Below are 24,301 nucleotides of genomic sequence, written 5' to 3'. Positions count from 1 at the left end.
TCCCTACCAACAATTCACAGCTGAGTCTCTCCCTGTTCAGTTCACGTTATCGTTGTAGAAGCCAACACTGACATTACGAACATCCTGTAGTACCACATTCCGATGTCCTGTATATTTAGCTGCTCTGCATCAATTTGTAGTACTGGCTGATAATTGATTTTTGGATGTGGGCATTTCAAATATTTGGACCTTTATGTAGCAAGACATTATTATCAATTTGAACATTCACAGTTCAAGCTCAGCAAATCCAGACATGACGAAAGGCATTACTCGTGTGCTCCTTTACCACAAAAATAAAGCTATTTAGGGTTTTCAGGAACTGACACCCGAAACCAGCTATATTTTTCAACAGGTTTCGCAGAGTTTTAGGTCAGCAGTGTAAATAAAATACACATGACTTAGTTTCTATTAAATATACTGTGCGGTGTAATGTCATTACCTACCAACTTGCAAGAGGATAATGAACAATTATAACACCAAATGTTAGCACATCCTTCCTGTAAACATGAATTGCAAGGCTTTGTTTACTGTGGAAGTACTTCACACAGTTTAACACATGACGGTACAGATGATTTGCGTATGTGTGAGGATAAACACCTGAGCAGAATGTGTTTTTCTATTGTGAATTTACGGTTCTTTCATAGCTGACATTTGGCAGAAGAAAACTGGGTTGCCCCAAGTTATGGGCAGGGAAAGTCCTGTTGTCTCTCCCTCTCTTTTCCTGTATGAAGGTGGGAGTGTGTGTGTGCGTTCATGTATGTATGCATTCTCTTCACGTCCTCACTGTGATGGTACGATGGGGGAAAACCTCTGAAAGAAAGGAGAACATTTTTACTGGTCGTCTCTTCGGCCAAGATAATGCTGGGTTATATGTATGATTTAAATACAGGACTAATGATCAGGGATTGGAATTAGGAAAACATTATCATTTATGTTTTACACACTCATCTCTTATGTAGGGCTGCCACTAATGATGTTTTTCATTATCAATAAATCTGATGATAAAATTTTCAACTAGCTGATGCATTATTTGGGCTATAAAATGTGAGGAAAAAGTGATAAATGCCTCTAACAATTTCCTAAAGGCTTTGTTGTGTGACCAACAATCCAAAAGCCAAAAATCATAATTTAGTTTTATTGTAGACCAAAAAAAAGGAAAATATTCACATCTTTTTTTGTGCCATTTTAGGTTAAAGAATATTACTTGATGACAATTAACTGATAATAAAAATAGAAAGAGGAGAAGAGAAAGAGAAACAGGATTTGCTTAAAAAAGAATGATTAAGTGTGTGTGTGTGTGTGTGTGTATGTGGGCGCGCACGTGTGTGTGAGAGTCCAGTTTGTTAATAAGACAGATAACTCAGACACTGCAGTATTTCAGTTTAAAGGCTGAGGGCAAGCCCCCATGTCACCAAACACCCACACTTAACACCTCTTATCTCCATCTCTCAGTCCCTCATGCGAAACTCACAGTATATCTGTTTACAAAATTTGACATGCAAAACACATCGCCCATCAGTTTACTGTATTGCTCATCTTACCTCCTGTCATGGCGGGTGGTGATGATGATGATGATGATGATGCATGCTGTATGCAACAATATATAAATGATGTCCAGTGGGCAGTTGGAGCACACAGTAATCAGAACTACTACGACTGAACTTCTGCTCTTGATTTTTTTGATTGCATCACATCAGCCTAACTTCACCCAAATGGTAAGAAACATATGCTGTTTAATAAACCTCTTTTTAAATTACATTTATTATCTGGTTGATGACTGTGGCCTATATTTGTGTGTGGTGAATGACAGGATAGGGAGTAAATGACCAACTTTGTTATTCTAGTTGTTTCATCATAACACATTTTCTCAGCTAAATGCAACCAATTGAAATGTCCCATGAACAGATTTTTATTTTGTTCCTTTCTCTTGCTGTAACACAGATGACGTCATCACAGTTCATATTCGGACTCCTGTTCATCAGCCTCACTGGAGCTCATGAACTCAATCACTTTCCAGAAAATTGTACGTCTCATTTATGGCTCATTTAGTTTTTACACATATTGAATGGATCTAAATCTGTTCATTTTTGGCATGTCAGTATGTGTTTTTGTGCATGTGTGTGTCTCTGTGTTTGTGTAGTTGTGGTGGCAAAAAGGAATGATCCGAATCCAGTCACACTGACCTGCGGTGCCAACACAGGAGAAGCGGTCATATGGAAGTTCGATGGGGAAGAGATGGAGTTCACCGGTCCAAATCTGAACATGTCAGAAGTAGATATACCCATGCTGGGAGATTACAGCTGCTGGAGTGAAGGAGTGAAATTATCGTCCACCTATCTGCTGCTGCAGGCTGAGGGGGGAGAAGAGCTCGGTGAGGTGTTCCTGTTTCATGTTTCATTTATTTTACTGCTCTATGCAAATGACAGGAACCTTAACAAATACTGGAACTTATAGTGCAAACATACAGCCCACAAATCCAAATGAAGCACTATATGAACTATTTATGAGCTAATTATGAACTATAGCCAGTTCAAATCTTGAAACACTCTTTGTGTCTTGCTGGGTGGAATCTTTCTCTCTCTAGAACAGACCTGGGCATATTACGGCCCGCGGGCCACATACGGCCCTTTGGGCATCCCTGTCCGGCCCGCGGTATGTCAGTCATAAACACAAATGAACAAGTATTTATGCTGTGCATGCAATACAACTGTGTTGCTTTTATTTTGAAAAGCCTGGCGTTATTATTATTTACGTAAGGACGCACGTATCTGCGTCTGTCTGAACGGCGACATACGATGCTAGCCAGCTACCCCTAGCCCCCTAAAAATGTCGGCTCACGTTAAAAAAAGAAAAGTTGATTCCGAATGCCGCGTTTTCAACAAGACATGGGCTGCTAAATATTTCTTCACAGAAGTCAAAGGTAAAGCCGTGTGCTTAGTTTGTGGTACACAAATCGCCGTGTTTAAGGATTACAATCTGAATCGCCACCACGTGACCAAACACGAGGAGACCCAGAGTTTCACACCCAGAGATGCAGCTGTCAAGACAAGTTATGTCATATCTCACAAAATCGCCAGAAAAAGTAAACCGTTTTCTGACGGAGAGTTTATTAAGGAGTGTTTGGTGGACTCAGATATGCCCAGAGAAAAAGGGCGCGTTTGAGAAGGTTCACTAACGAGAGGGGTTGAGGGCATCGCGGGAAATCTGGAGCTTCAGCTGAAGTACAGAGCGGTTAACTTCCCCCCTGGCTCTGGATGAGAGCTGCGATGTACGTGACACTGACCAGCTACTCAGCTTCTTACGTGGGATCACTGCAGACTTCAAAATCACGGAGGAGCTGGCAGCCATGCAGTCAGTGAAAGGGACAAGAACAGGGAGTGATTTCTTAACGGAGGTAAATCGAGTTTGGACAAGTTGGGACTGAAATGGGACAAACATTCAGACATTCAGTCAGATTCCAGTGCACTTGTTCAAGCCCAAGACAGACTGGATTTCTCTCATTGAACAAGTAAACTGAACTGAAAACATCAAAGGCGCTTATTGCTTTTTGTATGAAGTTGATCAGTTGCTTATCTTTAACATACTGCAAAACACCTTTTCAGTATTTGTGAAGATTATCAAGTTACAAATAGAATGAAACTGTGATGTAATGATTGTTTTTGTTTTAACCTGTTTATTACTTTTATATGATTGTTTTCCTCTTCGACCTACTCCACAATTCATAAATTTACATAAATATTTACAGAATGTTCTTATACTTGTGATTACCAGTAGCAGCTAATCAAAGTATATGATTGACTGCCTTTTACAATGGGAGAAAATTAATATTGAGCCGAATTAAGTTCAAGTTATCGTTGGTTCGGCCCTCCAAAAGAGTTCAGGTTGTTCATGTGGCCCCCTGTAGAAACCCCCTGCTCTAGAAGATGAAAGTTGACACATACTGAACAATTCTGTGATGCTCTTTCAAAATAAATGTCTTACATATACTGATATTTTATTTTTAGTTTTGCTGTGACCCTGTCCAAACATTTTGCATTAAACTTGTATTCACTCACATTGTTTATCTTTACAGAGTCTTTAGTCCGCTGCCGGGCCAAGTCTTATGACTGTAACTTTAGCTGTAAGTGGACTCACAGTGAATACACAGCAGTGCGCCTTGGACTGGGCCATGAGTGGTAAGAACAAACACAAGACAGACAAATTACAGTAAAGAGGCCAAAAGTATTGGATTACAGTGTATAAAGAACGACGTGTACCTTCCTCAGTCAGATTTTTCACTGAGTGTTTTACTGTTTGCCTCTGTAGCAGCGAAGGTGAGAAGTCGTGTCACTGGGTCAGTCACAATAGTGATGGGGGATTCCAGTTTGAGCTGTCTCACTCCCTCTCCCCCTACACTGAGGAAAGCACCATGCTCGAACTCACCGCAGAGGCTATCTCTGACCTCTTCATCCTCAGGAAGACCAAGAGATTTTATCTCAGAGACATCAGTAAGAACAACAGAACTGAGCTCCATGACAGGCATTGAAATTGGTCTTGAAAGATTAAATCAAACATTTTAATATAAACTACTTGTGGTGCCAATAATTTACATTATTAAAAACTACATACAGCACACATAAAATGAAATTATTTCCAAGTAACTGCTACAAAAACAGCTGTGTCAACTAAAAAATACAAGGAATTCAAGCACAAAATCCTTTTAAAATGTCCTTACTCATACATGTTGACCCAAACTTTATATATTCCTTCTGTCCAGTTCAGCCCGACAGTCCTAAGATTGTCAGGTGTGAGAAGGGGGAGCAGGGCCTGAATGTGACCATTGATCCACCGTCCAGCTGGTCAACTCCTCACAGCTTCTTCACTCTGGAGCACGAGATCGAATACGTGTTAAAAGACAACGGCAAGGTACACACAAGCTTACACTTGAACAAAGCCTGGTGATCTCTCCGTGCCTGTCATCCTCTCAAGTGCATTTTGTTCTCTCACTGTGCGAACTGTCTGGCCATAGACTGGACGTTCTTCATCTGGTTTGATACCGAAGGGGATCAGCAAGCTGAGGGCCCGCTCCAGAGACTCGCTGGTGCTCTCTGACTGGAGCAAGTGGACTCCCTGGAAAAATGTAACCTACTGACTTAAATTGAATTCACCACTGTCTGCTCCTGCTCTTTCTTTCTTCTTACCTATCCACAATGTCCTCTCATGTCCTCTCACCTACTTTTTTTCACTAAGTGTTTCTGGCTGTCTTCCCTCAGCGTAATCACACACCGATGGCCAACCGATAACACAGCACACACCTGAAGCTCAGTAATCGGACGAGAGTTTTGTTTTTTAATAGATTGCACACTTTTATTATCAATTTTTATCCATGGCTATACTCAAACTATTCATTACTGTATATATTTAATATTTATTTATAACACAAAAAGTAAAGCAGACTCCTTTATAGACATGAAAAAATCTAGAGGAACTTCTTTCTTGCTCACAAATCAGTGTTATTCCCCAGTTTGGGGTGTGGTAACCACCACCAGAACGACCCAGTGAGGGCTAATGGGAATTGTAGACACTAGACACTGGTTGATTCACTGTTACATCCAAACTTGCAACACAAACGGCTCTGTGATTCATTGTGGTATTGTACTTTGTCTACCAGCAGCACCAGTTCTGCCCATTTAAGGAAACTTCACGTGAAATTCGTGATTCACATAATTCATTATTTAATATGAATCAGAGGTTAAATTAGTACATGTAGTCACAGTAAATGTGCACTTTAGACAAACTTTTACACATGGTGTTTTTTTGTCCCTGTTATTTCTGTGTAAGTGTGTTGGTGTTTCTGTGTATTTTGGGGGTTTGGCGTTGTGCTATTAAAAGAGCTTTGTACTTCCTTCCTTATGTATGTTCCTCCTTCGTTTATGTGTTGCTCACGTCATGTGTACAGTTACTGACGAGACAAATAGAAATCCCTGTTGAATATAATGCAGTATCAAACCACATTTATGCACTTTATGTACGTGGGTATGGACAAAATATTAGTAACATTAATTACTGAGTACATGTACTTTATGTTCCTTCAAGTTGAATTGAATCAAGGTCAAACCAGCAGATTTTATTTCTGAGGTCACTTGTTTGAAAATACTAAATAATGTCTATCAAAGATGACTTTAAAAAGGAAAAAAAGGAGTGTTATTTTATCATAATGATTAATCAAAGTTAGAATTTCACACTGATGAAATAATTGGTAAACAAGTCGCCCTTTAAAAAGTAGAGGGTTTTTATAATCAACAAGTAGTGTTCCAGTGTCCCATACTAATCTTTCAATCAAGACAGTATGGCTAACAGCGAGACACTCTTTCTTAGTGGCTTTTGGCTGTGGTATAATACTAGTTTCAGTTTTCACATATTATATATCATATTCAGGTTGTGCACATACTGACCCTCTAAGGCATCAACTGTAGCTTGCAAACAGAAGTTTTTCATAGATGCACCTGCTTTACCAGTCAGATTTAATAGTGATGACAAATTCATTGAAATTCATTCACCAAACTAGGATTATGGCATTAGCTGCTAACTGAAATATGTGAAAAGTAACATGTCAGTGAAAGTCATCCAACACTAACTCTTGAAGTTAGTCATAAACACAAATGAGTCACAGTTAATATCCATAGCCAGAATTTGCAAAGACAAATTGACAAATGGCACATTAAAGTTTTTAAGACCTTTAGACTGCATATTCAGTTTTCATAATTTTAGATCCTAATACGTCTAATTAACTTGTTCCAGGTAAGAACGGGGAACAAGAACCTATGCAAACGCAAAGCAAAATCTTGCAGTCCAGAGTTGCCATGTGGGAACTTGGGCCACCGCAGGAGGAGAAAGAAGACAAAAGGGAACAAAGATGCAAAGTGGACCAAGACATCTAAGAGAGAAGATGTTCTATAAAAACATACATTTTAACCGGGGTCATGCTGGTATACAAAAGCCTTTTATTAGGAAATAGTGGAAAGAAGTGAAATTATCACTTTGATTGTATTTGTCAAGTGCTTTAACACAAAGTCAACATCAGGGATGGTAAGGATTGTAAACTGAATTTAAGAGGGCATTACTTTTGTTGTTGTGTGAATTACACTCATTTCCATGTATTTATCAGTTTATTAGGTTCACCTGTGCAGACTGATGCAACAGCCATGCAATACATCTATATCTTCATGACAGTTATAATGTCTGTATTGTATTTCATTACCGATATTTTGCATTTCATTGTATGAAGGACTGATTCTTATTCATTTTTACTATTATTTTCATAGCATCTGAAAAACTGAAATGTAGTGAGAATTCTCCTGAGCTAAACAGAGGAATATTTTTTGTCCTATTGCATTTCATTTGTATGAAAATCTCACAAGCGATTAATGCAAGCCAGTCCCTCCACTTTACAATGAGTTTTCAAAAATGTCTTCCCTCTAAGCAAGTCTGGCTAAATGCCCTTAGTGCTGTTACAGTAGTCGATTCTGACTGTGATGAAAGCATGGATCAGGGTTTCAGCAGTAGAGAGGAAGAGTGAAGGGTGGAGATGCACTATGAGCTGGACGTCATCGACGCAAGAGAGGAAGTGAAGACCATGACATCATATGATTTCACCCAGGGGGAGAGTTGTAGAGGATGAACAGCAGAAGACCAAGCACTCCACCCTGGGGGAAAATATACATCACTAAAGCACATCATCAACTGAGGTGCTGAGCCTGAAGTACGGTGGCAATAAGGGTCAAAACACAACATTTCACAAAACACACCATTTCACAAAACATGACATTTCACAGATTACAAAATTTCATAAATCACAACATTTCACAAAACTGTGATGTCTCAGATTATGTTTCAGATAGTGTAATCCTTTGGGGGTAGCCACAAGTTAGACCTGCACGATCCATTTTGTTTAACCAAAAATAACTGTTATATTGCTAATTGCTAGTAATTTTACCTCGCAGAACACGAGAGTTCCTGGTCTATTTCTGCCTCAGTCTGATAGTTTGTCTCACTATGTGTTACACAAATAATGTGTTTGCTCCAAATTACTCCTTAAAACACCAAAGTCGCATAATATCAGACATGGACAAAAAAAAAAAAGTAAAGATAAGATATAAAATGGGAAAGGGAACTATAATATGCTCTGCTTGAACTAACAGTTAAATTACATTGTTAAAATCCATATAATGGCATCTCCCCCCTCCCTCATTAAAATTCCAAATTATGCAGAGAGTATACATTAGATTATACTAATTAGACTAATGCAACATGTTTAAAGCAATGCATTGTGAGTTAATCCTAATCTGGGCAGTTGCATCATGAATTTTTATGGTGGTCCACCATGCGAATCAGTGGATCCTACCACACAGCCTAAAAAACTGATTCTGATTGAAAATGCCTACTCCGAAAAGGCCTATAAATCGGTTTAATCGAGTAAACCCTCAGCAAATGTGGCTGTTACTCTAGAATATAGAAAAAATGGGCTCCACATAGCACATAATTGTAATAATGAACCGGGCTCCAACAGCCCTGCAGCACCTCATCAGATACATCCGGCAATGTACGCATGCGCAAGAGAAGAAGCGCGGAAGTGGTTGCTAACCTGCTTTTCTGTCGCTCAGAGACACACGATAGCTACATGTTGACAAAAGACGACAGAGCCACACTGAAATCTCGTCTATGTAACGCCGGGGAGCTCTATAAATGTCTTGAACATGGCAAAGGTTGTTCGGACAACAGCGCTAATGTTATACCTCTGGAGTGTTTTCATGCAGTTCAGTCGCTTGTCAGGTGAGAGTGAGGGGCGGAGGCAAGGTTCAAATGCTAGTAAACAGCTAATTAAGCTAACAGGTCGGTGTTAGCCCAAGGGTAACTGAAGCATGCTAAGGTTTTTACTTCATGATTCCTCACTTACTGTGGCATATTCCCTGTGAATTTCTCTACTGCCACGGTTTACCAACACTGGCCTCATACTGATGATGCAGTTATTCACATCTCTGAAGTGCTTCTTTGGTCTGCTCTAGGTCTTGGGATCAATGAATTGCTTTATTTCCGGGTCATCAGTCCAGAGGAGATAGGCTACATCTTCAGTGCAGCACCTGCTAAAGACTTCGGTGGTGATTTTGTTAGTACTCTGCCCTTCTGTTGGCCAAAGGTTTCACAAGGCTCAGACACATGTACACTCACCATCTAACCACATCCCTCTTCCCCTTTGATCCACAGACGTCATCCTATGATGAGATTTTTCTTGTGCCGGCAAACCCAGCAGACGGTTGTTCAGACTTGGAGGACAAAGAAATCATCCAGGGACAAGTAGTCCTGGTAGAAAGAGGGTATGCACACTTGACACAGCACCTATAGGTTCACCTGTTTATGTCAAAGACACTGGAACTACGAACCTGGATGGAGTTATTTACTATAGCAGTGGAGAGTTGGGAAAGGAGACAAATTGCAGCTGGAGCCTGAGATAAAGCTTTAAGAAATCAAAAGATTTGAGTAGCTGGTCAGTAAGGCAACTGTTGTAATCTTAATATTTGAAAATGTATGTATATATAAATGACATTTATTCTCACTATAATACTTTGTTCGTATTATGGATGCATTAAGGTTATTTGATGGTGTTTCAAAATGGTGCCCATTCATTCCAATAGCAGTTGCTTACATGCCCCATATACCCTAAAACCCGTCAAGCTTCCACATTTTGTTTACCTCTGGCCTCATCAGCCACCCGCCTGCACTCCATAAATGGCACAAAAATAAAATGTTGATATGGCTATGCATGTCAATTTAAACTTGCATTGATCCTGTGGCTAAAATTGTGAACTCTTTTTAGAATGCATGCTTTGTAAATTGTACCTCAAGTTTTGACTTGGTTCACTACAGCAAAATACAGCAGGGAACAGCCTGGTCCCGTTCCTGGGGGCTTGGTTCTTACCCATATCGCAGTAACTCAACAACCATTTTTAACATTTAATGGTAGACACATTTTCTAAAACATATTTGTGAAAGATTTTCAATTGTCAAGATATTTGAGCAGAATTGCGGGACACTGTAATGTGGCTTTTCAAGAAATAACACTGAAAGTGCCCAAACTACGGCAGCAAAATGTAACAATCCTTGTCTTTATTTATGCACATTAGAAGTTATCTGTACATAATCACAGCGGCAGACCCAGGTCTTGTGCAAACCTTGACTACCAGGTATCAATGCATTATGACCATCAGTGTCACACTGTCTACACTGGTGTGAATGTGTGAAGATATTATATTTTTGCAGTGTTTTACTGCAAACTATGTAGAAATCAAACTGCCTGTATCGGACAATAGGGTAGTAGTACGGCAACAGATCATTGGCCAGCACGTTTTGAAATAGTTTCTCACATTTCTTTTTCTGTTTTTGTGTCCAGAGGCTGTTCCTTTGTACAAAAGGCCAGACTTGTGGAGGAAGCAGGAGGCAAAGCTGTTCTGATTGCTGATAATGCAGCGGATAATGACAGTCAATACCTTGATATGATTACTGATGGAAGCACTGCCAAACCAAGCATACCTGCTCTATTCCTGCTGGGTCGTGATGGGTAAGCCATATGCAGACACACAAACAATTATTTAGACCTATTTTATTTTATATCAGCATTAATACTAGCACATTTCAGGACATTACAGGTTTTTTTACGCTTTTCTGTGTTTTCTAGGATGATGATCAGACGGTCTCTTCAGAGACAAGCACTGCCGTGGGCTGTCATTTCCATTCCTGTCAATGTTTCCTCTTTGGCCTCGTTCCCACTAAAGCAGCCTCCATGGACGCTGTGGTAGAGGTGAAGCACACCCACAACTTCTTGCACTTTCTCTCTCAATAAACAGTCTTTCACCGGTGCACATCCTTTGGTGGTTAGACAGATTCACACCCACTTAACCACACAGCCAGAGGCACACAGAACAGTGTCCAATTGGACTCTTTTTCAGAGCTGTTAAACCAGGTGAGGACAGAAAAACTCAGTAAGAAACATGTATGCTTATTCTCAGTGCTCGGCAGAAGTTGACTGATTTAATAGTAATCTCGAGGAACTTTTGTACAGGTGATTTGTGGGTCAATAGTTTGGTGAAACTGTCAAATGTGATGTACATTAATACAACACAAGAGAATAACTGCAAAATTTCTTTTGTCAAATAGTACAAGTTGCTGTGCAGGCTTCTATGGGCAATAAAAACAAGCAATGTCAGCATACACAATACTTCACTACAATACAGCAAACCAGGAATGTGATCTCACTGTAAAAATGTAATTCCTGTTCATTTGCATGGACTTTGCCCTAAATGAATATTGTTTCTCTGAATCTGTTGAATAAATAACAAGTGAATTTGTTATGCATAAAAACAAGCATTTGCCTTTCTGAGCTAAACATCTGTACAACTTTAAGGATCAGAAACACGTTTTTGCCTACTTGTGCCTGAAGCCTAACCAATCTGACTCTATGATATACCACTACCTCTCACACTACAGCTCTGTTGTTTATCATTTAATGGCAGAGGCTGTTTGAGTATGGGATCATTATCAGCAAACTGTCACTGAATTGAAACATTGATACGTTTTTGCATAAAAACACATTGACTGTAGGTTATATTGAGTTAGCTATATGTACTATATGAAGGCCTATGTATTAAATCTAAATAATTCAGGGAGGGAGAGAGGTGGCAACAAAAACACAGCCGATTAGAATAACGTGCTGGATATTTTTTATTTCCATGACAGTTTGGTTTTCCCAGGACAGGAGCTGGTTCTGCAGAAGGGGATCACAATGCACTTCATAAATATCACAGTATGTTTGTATATAGGTTGAACATGACTGTGAATGCCGTGTGCAGTTTCCCCACAGTGTTTAGCTACCCAGCTTACCTCCTCTTGCACCGTGGACACACTCTGCCCCACACAGTCCTCACGGTGGCTTCCCTCAGAGCCGGACTCCCCCACAGGTACACCGCCGGTGTGCACACGGCGTTCAAACGGGCCATGATGGCGAACAGGTTGGTGGCCTCGTTTCTAAACGTGAGCCCTCCTCCTACCACAAACCTGATGATGATATTAACAAAAGAGGGGCACCACAACACCAAGAAGCTCACGACAACAAAAATAATGATTCTCAGCGATTCCTTTTTGCTGTCTTTCTCGGCGCTGGGAGGGTCTCTGTCCAGCTGGAATCTGGCAACAACATACAGTTTGATGGTCATGACCACTTTGGTGAGCACGATGGCTTGAAAGAGGACAATGCTGAACACGTACAGCTGTATCGCTTTGGAAAGTGGCAGCAGATTCCGGGCGAGCAAGTGAGCAATATTATAAACCCAGCAGTAGATGTTAATGCCGATCACAAACGGTCTGGTTATGAAACGACTGTAGATGAATGGTTGGCACACAGCAAAATACCGGTCAAACTGCGCAAATAGAAAAGTCAGTATATTCACACCTAGAAGTGACGGTAAAACATTGTAAGTTCCATTTCTAGATGGATACCCTTCCTGGACATCAAACAGACCGAGATAATACACCGAAACCCCCACCAGCGTGTCGCAAATGCTGGTGTTCAGCATGAAAATAAACCTGTTCTGAAGGCGCAGCGCTCTGGTGCACAAGATGCCAATGACCACCGTCCCGGCTACGAGAACTGTAGTTGTGGCGAATACAATCTGGAAAATAAAGATTAAATAATCCTCAGGGTTGTCGAAGTCTACCGAGAGAGGCACTCCTCCTCCTGTCAGAGAGTCTGTGATGTTGAAGAGGAGCATCGTTTATGCGCAAAAGGCTTTTCAGCGCGACCACTGATTTATAGCTGGAGGACCGAGCAGACAGTGAAGTTACCGGGCTTGATCTCCTGAGGTGTAATGATGCAACGTCGTTTTAAACCCTTTAACTCGCGCAGAAGTCCTGCAGAGACTTTAGTGTAACATTTGAATACACTTTAGTCATAGTCATGGGTTTATTTCATTTTTTTTCTCAAACGCAGCACTTTATTTCTAACGTGACCAAACGTCACTGTTCTGTACTAATAAAGGGCCTCATTAGTTGCATCAGTTGTGCTGAAGACACCTGATTTGCAAATGCGTGCTCGTATGAGCGATTTTATTCGGAGGGGTTGAATAGTTTTGAGACTGCAGTCATTAAAAGTGTTGAATCTGGAGAAGTCATCTGTAATACTCGTTACGTTGAGCTGTTTCAGTTATTCATTGCACAAAGCTGAAAGTTTCGACATTTTGCTTCTACACCTAATTTGCAAAGGGGGTTGAATAATTTTAGGTGTAACTGTATTATACTAAGCACCAAATGATTTTTCCCCCTGAATTTATGGTTTGACATTTTCTCGGTAGCTTTCATACAGTTCCTTAACACTGAATCATTGCGGTGGTTGCTCTCAGTCCCCTCGGTTAACACATTTTTCACAGAACCTTCAGACCTTCCTCCACCTTTTCTCTTCACAGAACAGCAGCCAACCACGAGAAGGAGGCGGAAAACCACCGCTGCTTATTGCAAATTTACAACCGAGGCACTCCTGTTAGTCTGTGATGTTGGAGATAAGCATGCGTTCATTTATTTAAAGTCTTTATTGCTGATTGATAAGCCACCTAAACCCACACTTTTTCTCTCATGAGCAATGACCTAATCTCACACAAACCCAACTTCTCCTAACCCTGACTGCAGAAAGCAACGAAACAAATTAATAAGCAAGCCAAATAACTATTAAGTGAGTATCCAGATAATGGATATTATTAAAAAACTAAAAACCAAAAACCATCAGGGCCCCTTCTGACTTCCATTTCTCTCACTGTCTATGGAGTTTTTCTGTTCTACCTGATCCCAGATTTTCTAACTTGACAAAACACAATATTTTAGGAATATGTAACATATCAGCACACAACTGAGCATTGGAGGTGAGAATTACAGATTTTAGCACAGGAGTCCTCTTCAAGAAAAGGTCTCAAGATGATGAAATATATCATGATCCACCTGAAGGCCCTTTGTTATCTAAGTTCCTATTGTTTTTGTGCTGCATGTTCTGCTTTTGCTTGTTTTTTTCCAATTAAATTACCCCAAACTACACTCAGTGGACATTTTATTACACTTATGTGCACCTGTACATTACAATTTCCATGAAGTCTACATTTATGCAGCCAATAGTGTTCAGGTTTTATGTCACTGTCATAGATGTGTTGAATGAAAACAGGGAAATAAATCAGAAACACCTCTCAGTAACTATGACTCCAGCAAGAAACACATCTCACATTTTGGTGGGGAAATAAATAATGTGGTCAAGTATTAATATCGATAGGTCGAGGGAAAAACCCATGAGTCATAACCACAGCAGGAGGAGGTCAAAACTCCAGTAGTATAAAGGACAACTTTATTCTGAGAACATGTTTCTGCCTTCATCAAGGTCATCTGCAACTTCCCATCATTTTATCAAATGTCACAACAATTATAGAGCAACTTTAGAAACCAGCAAGGCAAGTTTTTGTTTTGCACAATTTATACATCAATGTAAGTTAAGGCACTTTTAACAAGGTATAAAATACATGTATTAAGCTAAAAATGAAGTGTAAGACAAGGAAAACATGACAGCACTAGAAAATAAATTCCAATTTTTGAATAGAATATTGATTATTTTGCATCCAGCATGATGTGTGTGCCAGGGGGTGCTGTGTCTGTAAAATCAGAAGCATTGCAATGATAACAGAATAAAATCCTCCATGTTTAGATCCCATTCTGACACACATGTTAAGCGGTCAGTAAGCAAACTGTTCTCGAAGGAAAAATAATCCTGACCCATTTATCCTGAATAGCTTTTGTCCTATTTGTGAGGAGCGGTACATGAATTCAGACATGGTCGGCATTGTTTCTGTCCTTGTCGACAACGATTATGATTTAATAATAATAATAATGATAATAATAGAATAGTGATTTTAACTCATTTTCCCCTGTCTCTTTAGAAATTATGTGATAACACCAATTTGTTTTCCACGTTAACTGTGGTGATAAAACTTCACTGCCGCATGGCTGACTGTGTGTAACTGTGTGTGCAGTGCAACATTTACTACACCCAAAGCCTTCGTTTCCTATAGTTACATGAGCAGATGTTGTAGTCTATTGCAAGAGCAGATATTTAGGCGGAAAACAAAAGAGGTACGTTTCGCTGATACTCTCAGTATCAACATTTATTGACTTGTCAGATATTAACCAACGTTTCCACAAACAATCAAGCAAATAAATACTTACCTCTTAAATGCATTTTTTGTTGTAAATGTCAAGGCCTAGTATATGAATTATTTTTTTAGAAGACGGTGTTGGCTTATAGATTATATATATAAAACATGCCACAAGCCATCATGCACTAAATGCAATAAAAGGGTCCTGAAACCTAAAATATCGTCCATGAAATGGCCTTTTACTGTCGTTCCCTCTATATATTAAAACAAAGTTACGAGAGCTCAGCTTATGGGCCTACAGTTAAAGTCTTCTATAATAATAATAATAATAATAATAATAATGTGAGTACTGGTGCAGCTCAGTGGCCTACTGTGTGTTTGTCCATTTATATTTCAGATAAAAGACGACTCAGAAAATTGTTTCACTTTCGATGACTAAACTGTGATTTGTCCATCCACATATGTGGTTGGGTGTTTCCTCTTTCCTACTGTTAAGTCATGATTTCTTTTTTTGATAGGCGTACAGCTCATGAGTCAGTGTTTTATTTTAGCCCAACTGTGGCAAATCTAAGTCTCAAATCCGGTGCTTTTATCACTGCTAAATATATTATTTCAGAACAGAGTTTCGGGCCGCCTTGCTATGACGACCCCACCCACGTTGTGGTGGTACGCAGTTGTATTGGAAAACGACCCAAACAGAGGAGAGTCGTGACGAGTAGTGCTAAAACCGTGTAATGGAAAAGCGCCATTACAGAAGGGAGGATGCGGGACAATTTTTTTAAATATTTTCCAGGTGGTTCAAAATTGGTTTCCTCGTGTTAAAAAAATAAATAAATAAAAATAGAATAAAAAAAGTGAATGAAATTGTTTTCTGATTTACTGCTGTATGATGAACTCCACAAAATGCAAAAAGCTTCATAAGTAAAATATCATCCAAACTTTGAAAATAAACTGCTTTAAAGAAAAGATAGGAAACGACAGGGGATTTAAAACAAAGAAATCCATTTTCTAAATTCAAGATGAGCAATGAGGCAGCTGTTAGAAGATACTTCGAATATCTAATTGTATTCTGCCAGAGGCGTTATTGACAAGTTTGACAGATGTGTTAAAAAATCAACACATCGACACCAAACGAAATGTCAGAATTAGTGGAAACTGTAATGAACTGTGAATATGTGACACGAGACAGCCCTCACAATCCATAGCTCAGCTCTGACATCACACCTGAATCCCCAAATCACAAAAATTCCGCTTTTAAACATCGCTCACTTTTGAGCATTTAAAACGTGATGATTAAGAACCGACTGAACCACATGTCCTGTATTTCCACGTTAGTCACAATAATACTTCACGCTGCTGATGTTGATCCTGGTGACTTTAATTTCTTTGTCACTCCATCAAAGTGAAAGCCAATTCTGAAATAGAGAGAGAGGGAGAATTACAGTCTTATAAAATATTTCTTCATCACGCACAAAATTGGATAAAATGACAAATACGCCTGTGACTCAACGGTGCGTAACGCGCGGGAAACACTTAACGTGATTCAAATTGACACAATTTGAGACCGACTCTTACCTTGTCCCACTCCAGGGGCAGACCCTCCTCCACACTACCCTCCACACGGCCCCCCGCAGCGCCGGGCTGCCCCAGATGTACAGAGCCGGGGTGACCAGTGCGTTCAGGCGTGCCATGATGGCGAACAGGTTAGTGGCCTCATTCCTAAACCTCAGACCTCTCCTGGTCAGCTGTCTGACGATGATATTGACAAAGGACGGACACCACAGGGCCAAGAAGCAAATCACCACAAACACAATGATGCGCAGTGACTCTTTTTTGTTGTCTCTCTCAGCACTTGGCGCTTCTCTCACCAGCTGATTCCTGGCTATGATGTACAATTTGACTGTCATCAACACTTTAACGAAAACTATAATCTGCAGAGTCATCACACCAAACGCGTTTATTTGAGCCGCCCTTGAAATGGGCACCATGTTCTGCACAGTGAGGATAGTGTACGTGTAAATCCAGCAAAACGCACAGATGCCAATGACGACGGACCTGGTTATGTAGCGGCTGTAAAAGAAAGGATGGCACACGGCGAAGTAGCGGTCAAACTGGGCGAAGAGGAAGGTTAACACATTGACACCTAGAAATGAGGGCAAGATGTAGTACGTCCCGTTCCTGGAGGGATAGCCCTCCTGGACGTCGAAGAGGCCGAGGTAGTAGACCGAGAAGCCGGTCAGAGTGTCACTGATGCTCGTGTTGAGCATGAATATGAAGCGGTTCTGGCCTCGCAGGGACCTGGTGGACGATATCCCGATGACCACCGAGCCGGCGACGAGCGCCGCGCTCGTGGCAAAGAGGATGTGGAAGATGAAGATGATGAAGTCCTCCGGGGTGTCGAAATCCACCGACAGAGGGACGGTGGTGTTGGGGAGCATCCTGACGCTCCGCCAGAGGACGAGCAGTCTTCATATTTATAGACGAACGGGGCCGCCTGTCAGACTGTGTTCAAACTTCTTGATCTCTAGAGAGCAACGACTTTGGCACAAACAAGATCAGGTAGAACATGTCAGACCCACGGAGAGGACTACTGAGGCCTTAATACAGTCATCTGGTAACAGTTCAAACCAGAGGATTACTGGTTACACATTTGTGCGTCCTGAGATTTTCCATTTCACTTTGACCATGAAGGTCTTCGTGTCTCCAGGTGACCCAGGAAAGCTCTTATAACTTCAGTTTTTCATCACTCTTGTTCAATACCTTCACTCTCCCCACTGCAACCTCTAAATCAACATTGATGTTCATCAACAAAACAAAACGTGCTTTACTTCAATCTTCTAAGAAAGACCTCTGTGCAGCCAGTTATGTTTTTTTTTCTTGATTCTGCAGGACTGTCCAAGTCCTTCCTTTTATTCCACAACAGTTGTCATGTCCTCCCTAACATCTTTTCCCCCATTATTAACTAATATATGGTCTACACATTTCATCCAGATTATGCTGAATAGGCATGACATGCTCGCTTCAGTCATGAAAACAAGACAAAACACAGACTGTATTTGTGGTTTACTCCAGGTACATTTTGTAAAAAAGGTTTAGTGAGAGTTTCCAAACAAGTAAGCCTTGATCACTGGAAGGCCATTTCATTAAACCGCCCTTTAACTGTTGCAATAATTAAAATGAAATAAGGCTTTTCATGCTTTACTACATTAATATATAGTCCAAAACCCAAAGTCAAAGCAATTTTCAGCCACTGGAGGGAGCAAGGCATTTTCTTTTCCCTAAATGGCCAAGAGGCTTCTTCTGCTTCTCTCTGCTGTTGGCAGTGTTAATTTACCTTTTCTCATTTTCATCCCATACAAGCCATTACAGCTTGTAAAAAGGTTTTTTATGTTTGGACTCAAGTTTGAGTTCAATACATGCAGCAAAGTAAATTACAATGTGTAAAAGGTTGATTCTCTCACAGACTGGCCCTGACGGTGGACTTCATGATGGAGAAATGTGTTTGGTACACTGCTTTTTAGTTCTCTTTAAGCACCATCAATAATAAAGATACAACTTAAATAAAAAACAGTGTAACAAAGAGCTGATAAAAGCAGTGAGGGGTTTGAACAGTTCATACATGCTGTTGCCAGCTTCTTTATCTATTGTTGTAGCATCCACACTTACAAATACTGTTCACAACTACTTAACCCCATTTATAGGTCAAGTTTGCGAGTTCTTTATGCATCATTGTGACAAAGTGGGTGAGAACGCTCATTTCTCCTCACCACGTGACCCTGGACATTTTCATGCTACATACCGTTTTCCCCATGTGTATTTTGCTTTAATCTAACCAGGCCACAGCACAACACTGAAGCGCATAATGTCCCAGGTTTGTTTGTTTTAATATTATGTTACAGTTTACATCGATTACAGGAAGGATTAAAGTAAAAAGTCTAAAGTTGTGATTAGAGATACACGCCTACGCAAACAACATCCACAAGTGTTTGAATATTATATGATCACACCAGGGTTGCACTATCTGTGACGCACACAATGAAATGGCCAGTTAGAGACAGTCACGTATAGTACTCGGTCCAGCCAACCCTTTAAAAAGCATATGCATGAAAGAGTCGGGGCTCACTGCCAGAGGTCCATGAGGCCTCTGTCACTCCGAGCCCAGCGCTGTATGTACTTTACCTGTGACTTCTGTGACTTGAATAAAACTGCTATTGGGAACTGCAGAACTCTCCGGCTGAAATCCTCGGACTGTCAATAAAAGAACCGGGAGAATCTAGCAATTGGTGCCGTGACCCGGATTGGCAAACTCCGAGACGTGTCCCGTTGAGGAACCCCGGAGTGAGTGGAGGAAAACTTTTTCAGACAACTTCAAGGCGCGCCTGAGTAAGGGTAAGCAGAAAACCTTTTTGAGATAGAATTTCTGCACATTGGCCATACTCAAATCAAAGTTGTCTGAATAATGTTGTTCCTACATTCGCTAAAACGTAAACCAAAATAGTATAGTATAACTAAACCACATTGAAATGTTGTAGTCACATGTAAAGTACAGAACCACATAGTCACAGTTGAGGGAAAAGAAAATAAGTGTCCAAGGACAGCTAATTTGGCCTGATAAGGGACAGAACTCACTGGGTAAATAACCACTGAGAGTTGTCTCCCAAATTTTAGGGCAGGACATTTTGCTTTCCTCCATACTGTACACTATTGTATATATTTTCCGGGTAGCTAACCGATGCCGCAAGGGCGATGCCGCTAAGGAGCGATGCCACTGATGAGAGTGATGCCGCGATGCCACTGTTGAGAGTGATGCCACTGATGAGAGTGATGCCACTGATGAGAGTGATGCCGCGATGCCACTGTTGAGAGTGATGCCACTGTTGAGAGTGATGCCACTGATGAGAGTGATGCCACTGATGAGAGTGATGCCACTGTTGAGAGTGATGCCACTGATGAGAGTGATGGTTTTTTAAAAAAATAAAATAAAATTAAAAAAAATAAATAAAAAATAAAAATAAACAAATAAGTAAATAAAATGAAAATAATAAACAAACAAGGACACAGGGACAAGTTTGTTATTTTCCATGACAATGTGGGCAGTTTCCTGCCTGGATGATATTGCAACTGAATAATGGGACACATAAACTAAGGTGTTTTGGAGTCACTGTGAATTAAAACGAGTGATAAGACTGGGAGAACCCCCAGCAAACAAGCGCACAGATTAATAGAATCTGTGTAGAAGCTTCTTGTTTGGGTCCTCACTCGGGCAATCACAGACTCTGTGAAAGCACGTATACAACTTTTTCACCATGTCACACAAAGCTGTCAGATATGGCAGCAAGGACAACACTAGGGTACAACCCCTACAAACAAATGATTCACATAACCCCTGATGACAAACCACAGAGGGAATTGTGTGTGCAGAACATTAAAGAACTACAGAGTAACTCTCTTCTCTGTTGCTGAACCCCCCTGCTTAGATGATGTTTTAACTGAATGAGGTGTTTGGCATTGATCAGTCACTACTGATTGGGGATCCCAACACCTGATCCAGGTCAACGAGCAGCTCTGTCGGGGCAATGGATTACTAAGGGGACAATTCGGCTTGGGCGTTTCAGAATCACTGTGAATTAAAACGAGTGGTGAGACTGGGGGAAACCCTACCGATCGAGCACTAAGACTGATAAGAGTCTGTGTGGAAGCTTCTTGATTAGGTCCACACTTGGGCACGGGGCACTGTGCCATTCACTGATTCTGTACAGATACGCATACAATATTTCACTATGTTAAAAAACCTTTTTGAGATAGAATTTCTGCACATTGGCCATACTCAAATCAAAGTTGTCTGAATAATGTTGTTCCTACATTCGCTAAAACGTAAACCAAAATAGTATAGTATAACTAAACCACATTGAAATGTTGTAGTCACATGTAAAGTACAGAACCACATAGTCACAGTTGAGGGAAAAGAAAATAAGTGTCCAAGGACAGCTAATTTGGCCTGATAAGGGACAGAACTCACTGGGTAAATAACCACTGAGAGTTGTCTCCCAAATTTTAGGGCAGGACATTTTGCTTTCCTCCATACTGTACACTATTGTATATATTTTCCGGGTAGCTAACCGATGCCGCAAGGGCGATGCCGCTAAGGAGCGATGCCACTGATGAGAGTGATGCCGCGATGCCACTGTTGAGAGTGATGCCACTGATGAGAGTGATGCCACTGATGAGAGTGATGCCACTGATGAGAGTGATGCCGCGATGCCACTGTTGAGAGTGATGCCACTGTTGAGAGTGATGCCACTGATGAGAGTGATGCCACTGATGAGAGTGATGCCACTGTTGAGAGTGATGCCACTGATGAGAGTGATGGTTTTTTAAAAAAATAAAATAAAATTAAAAAAAATAAATAAAAAATAAAAATAAACAAATAAGTAAATAAAATGAAAATAATAAACAAACAAGGACACAGGGACAAGTTTGTTATTTTCCATGACAATGTGGGCAGTTTCCTGCCTGGATGATATTGCAACTGAATAATGGGACACATAAACTAAGGTGTTTTGGAGTCACTGTGAATTAAAACGAGTGATAAGACTGGGAGAACCCCCAGCAAACAAGCGCACAGATTAATAGAATCTGTGTAGAAGCTTCTTGTTTGGGTCCTCACTCGGGCAATCACAGACTCTGTGAAAGCACGTATACAACTTTTTCACCATGTCACACAAAGCTGTCAGATATGGCAGCAAGGACAACACTAGGGTACAACCCCTACAAACAAATGATTCACATAACCCCTGATGACAAACCACAGAGGGAATTGTGTGTGCAGAACATTAAAGAACTACAGAGTAACTCTCTTCTCTGTTGCTGAACCCCCCTGCTTAGATGATGTTTTAACTGAATGAGGTGTTTGGCATTGATCAGTCACTACTGATTGGGGATCCCAACACCTGATCCAGGTCAACGAGCAGCTCTGTCGGGGCAATGGATTACTAAGGGGACAATTCGGCTTGGGCGTTTCAGAATCACTGTGAATTAAAACGAGTGGTGAGACTGGGGGAAACCCTACCGATCGAGCACTAAGACTGATAAGAGTCTGTGTGGAAGCTTCTTGATTAGGTCCACACTTGGGCACGGGGCACTGTGCCATTCACTGATTCTGTACAGATACGCATACAATATTTCACTATGTTAAAAAACCTTTTTGAGATAGAATTTCTGCACATTGGCCATACTCAAATCAAAGTTGTCTGAATAATGTTGTTCCTACATTCGCTAAAACGTAAACCAAAATAGTATAGTATAACTAAACCACATTGAAATGTTGTAGTCACATGTAAAGTACAGAACCACATAGTCACAGTTGAGGGAAAAGAAAATAAGTGTCCAAGGACAGCTAATTTGGCCTGATAAGGGACAGAACTCACTGGGTAAATAACCACTGAGAGTTGTCTCCCAAATTTTAGGGCAGGACATTTTGCTTTCCTCCATACTGTACACTATTGTATATATTTTCCGGGTAGCTAACCGATGCCGCAAGGGCGATGCCGCTAAGGAGCGATGCCACTGATGAGAGTGATGCCGCGATGCCACTGTTGAGAGTGATGCCACTGATGAGAGTGATGCCACTGATGAGAGTGATGCCACTGATGAGAGTGATGCCGCGATGCCACTGTTGAGAGTGATGCCACTGTTGAGAGTGATGCCACTGATGAGAGTGATGCCACTGATGAGAGTGATGCCACTGTTGAGAGTGATGCCACTGATGAGAGTGATGGTTTTTTAAAAAAATAAAATAAAATTAAAAAAAATAAATAAAAAATAAAAATAAACAAATAAGTAAATAAAATGAAAATAATAAACAAACAAGGACACAGGGACAAGTTTGTTATTTTCCATGACAATGTGGGCAGTTTCCTGCCTGGATGATATTGCAACTGAATAATGGGACACATAAACTAAGGTGTTTTGGAGTCACTGTGAATTAAAACGAGTGATAAGACTGGGAGAACCCCCAGCAAACAAGCGCACAGATTAATAGAATCTGTGTAGAAGCTTCTTGTTTGGGTCCTCACTCGGGCAATCACAGACTCTGTGAAAGCACGTATACAACTTTTTCACCATGTCACACAAAGCTGTCAGATATGGCAGCAAGGACAACACTAGGGTACAACCCCTACAAACAAATGATTCACATAACCCCTGATGACAAACCACAGAGGGAATTGTGTGTGCAGAACATTAAAGAACTACAGAGTAACTCTCTTCTCTGTTGCTGAACCCCCCTGCTTAGATGATGTTTTAACTGAATGAGGTGTTTGGCATTGATCAGTCACTACTGATTGGGGATCCCAACACCTGATCCAGGTCAACGAGCAGCTCTGTCGGGGCAATGGATTACTAAGGGGACAATTCGGCTTGGGCGTTTCAGAATCACTGTGAATTAAAACGAGTGGTGAGACTGGGGGAAACCCTACCGATCGAGCACTAAGACTGATAAGAGTCTGTGTGGAAGCTTCTTGATTAGGTCCACACTTGGGCACGGGGCACTGTGCCATTCACTGATTCTGTACAGATACGCATACAATATTTCACTATGTTAAAAAACCTTTTTGAGATAGAATTTCTGCACATTGGCCATACTCAAATCAAAGTTGTCTGAATAATGTTGTTCCTACATTCGCTAAAACGTAAACCAAAATAGTATAGTATAACTAAACCACATTGAAATGTTGTAGTCACATGTAAAGTACAGAACCACATAGTCACAGTTGAGGGAAAAGAAAATAAGTGTCCAAGGACAGCTAATTTGGCCTGATAAGGGACAGAACTCACTGGGTAAATAACCACTGAGAGTTGTCTCCCAAATTTTAGGGCAGGACATTTTGCTTTCCTCCATACTGTACACTATTGTATATATTTTCCGGGTAGCTAACCGATGCCGCAAGGGCGATGCCGCTAAGGAGCGATGCCACTGATGAGAGTGATGCCGCGATGCCACTGTTGAGAGTGATGCCACTGATGAGAGTGATGCCACTGATGAGAGTGATGCCACTGATGAGAGTGATGCCGCGATGCCACTGTTGAGA

General features: G+C 40.8%; 4 protein-coding genes across 4 annotated transcripts; 2 read left to right on the top strand and 2 right to left on the bottom strand.

Annotated features, from left to right (window-relative positions):
* Window positions 1–1,941: 1,941 nt before the first annotated feature.
* il12b2 (interleukin 12B 2) lies at window positions 1,942–5,131 on the top strand. The gene is made up of 6 exons (XM_070833412.1): window positions 1,942–2,023; window positions 2,141–2,371; window positions 4,073–4,175; window positions 4,306–4,487; window positions 4,757–4,905; window positions 5,009–5,131. The coding sequence occupies exons 1-6, from the start codon at window positions 1,942–1,944 to the stop codon at window positions 5,129–5,131; spliced, it is 870 nt and encodes a 289-aa protein (XP_070689513.1).
* A 3,478-nt stretch (window positions 5,132–8,609) lies between these two features.
* LOC139204141 (protease-associated domain-containing protein 1-like) lies at window positions 8,610–11,377 on the top strand. The gene is made up of 5 exons (XM_070834110.1): window positions 8,610–8,811; window positions 9,045–9,145; window positions 9,244–9,353; window positions 10,427–10,594; window positions 10,712–11,377. Exons 1-5 carry the CDS (start codon window positions 8,736–8,738, stop codon window positions 10,830–10,832), a joined length of 576 nt encoding a protein of 191 aa, XP_070690211.1. The 5' UTR covers window positions 8,610–8,735; the 3' UTR covers window positions 10,833–11,377.
* A 532-nt stretch (window positions 11,378–11,909) lies between these two features.
* On the bottom strand, window positions 11,910–12,800 carry LOC139203386 (sphingosine 1-phosphate receptor 3-like). Its single transcript, XM_070833086.1, has one exon. The coding sequence runs from the start codon at window positions 12,798–12,800 to the stop codon at window positions 11,910–11,912; it is 891 nt and encodes a 296-aa protein (XP_070689187.1).
* A 3,760-nt stretch (window positions 12,801–16,560) lies between these two features.
* Window positions 16,561–17,650, bottom strand: LOC139203596 (allatostatin-A receptor-like). The gene is made up of 2 exons (XM_070833411.1): window positions 16,788–17,650; window positions 16,561–16,627 (listed from the first exon to the last, which is right to left on the bottom strand). Exons 1-2 carry the CDS (start codon window positions 17,648–17,650, stop codon window positions 16,561–16,563), a joined length of 930 nt encoding a protein of 309 aa, XP_070689512.1.
* Between the last annotated feature and the right edge of the window lie 6,651 nt (window positions 17,651–24,301).

The sequence above is a fragment of the Pempheris klunzingeri genome, chromosome 7 (genome assembly GCF_042242105.1).
Source record: "Pempheris klunzingeri isolate RE-2024b chromosome 7, fPemKlu1.hap1, whole genome shotgun sequence".
Classification (NCBI taxonomy): Eukaryota; Metazoa; Chordata; class Actinopteri; order Acropomatiformes; family Pempheridae; genus Pempheris; species Pempheris klunzingeri.
This window is presented reverse-complemented; position numbering and strand designations above follow the sequence as displayed.

Coding starts and splice junctions, on each gene's coding strand:
- il12b2 (XM_070833412.1), top strand. CDS start 1,942: ATGACGTCATCACAGTTCATATTCGGACTCCTGTTCATCAGCCTCACT. Junction 4,488..4,756: donor ATTTTATCTCAGAGACATCA/GTAAGAACAACA, acceptor CCTTCTGTCCAG/TTCAGCCCGACAGTCCTAAG. Junction 4,906..5,008: donor TGTTAAAAGACAACGGCAAG/GTACACACAAGC, acceptor GTCTGGCCATAG/ACTGGACGTTCTTCATCTGG.
- LOC139203386 (XM_070833086.1), bottom strand. CDS start 12,800: ATGCTCCTCTTCAACATCACAGACTCTCTGACAGGAGGAGGAGTGCCT.
- LOC139204141 (XM_070834110.1), top strand. CDS start 8,736: ATGGCAAAGGTTGTTCGGACAACAGCGCTAATGTTATACCTCTGGAGT. Junction 8,812..9,044: donor GCAGTTCAGTCGCTTGTCAG/GTGAGAGTGAGG, acceptor GGTCTGCTCTAG/GTCTTGGGATCAATGAATTG. Junction 9,146..9,243: donor AAGACTTCGGTGGTGATTTT/GTTAGTACTCTG, acceptor TTTGATCCACAG/ACGTCATCCTATGATGAGAT.
- LOC139203596 (XM_070833411.1), bottom strand. CDS start 17,650: ATGCTCCCCAACACCACCGTCCCTCTGTCGGTGGATTTCGACACCCCG. Junction 16,628..16,787: donor TGCCCCTGGAGTGGGACAAG/GTAAGAGTCGGT, acceptor TCTCTATTTCAG/AATTGGCTTTCACTTTGATG.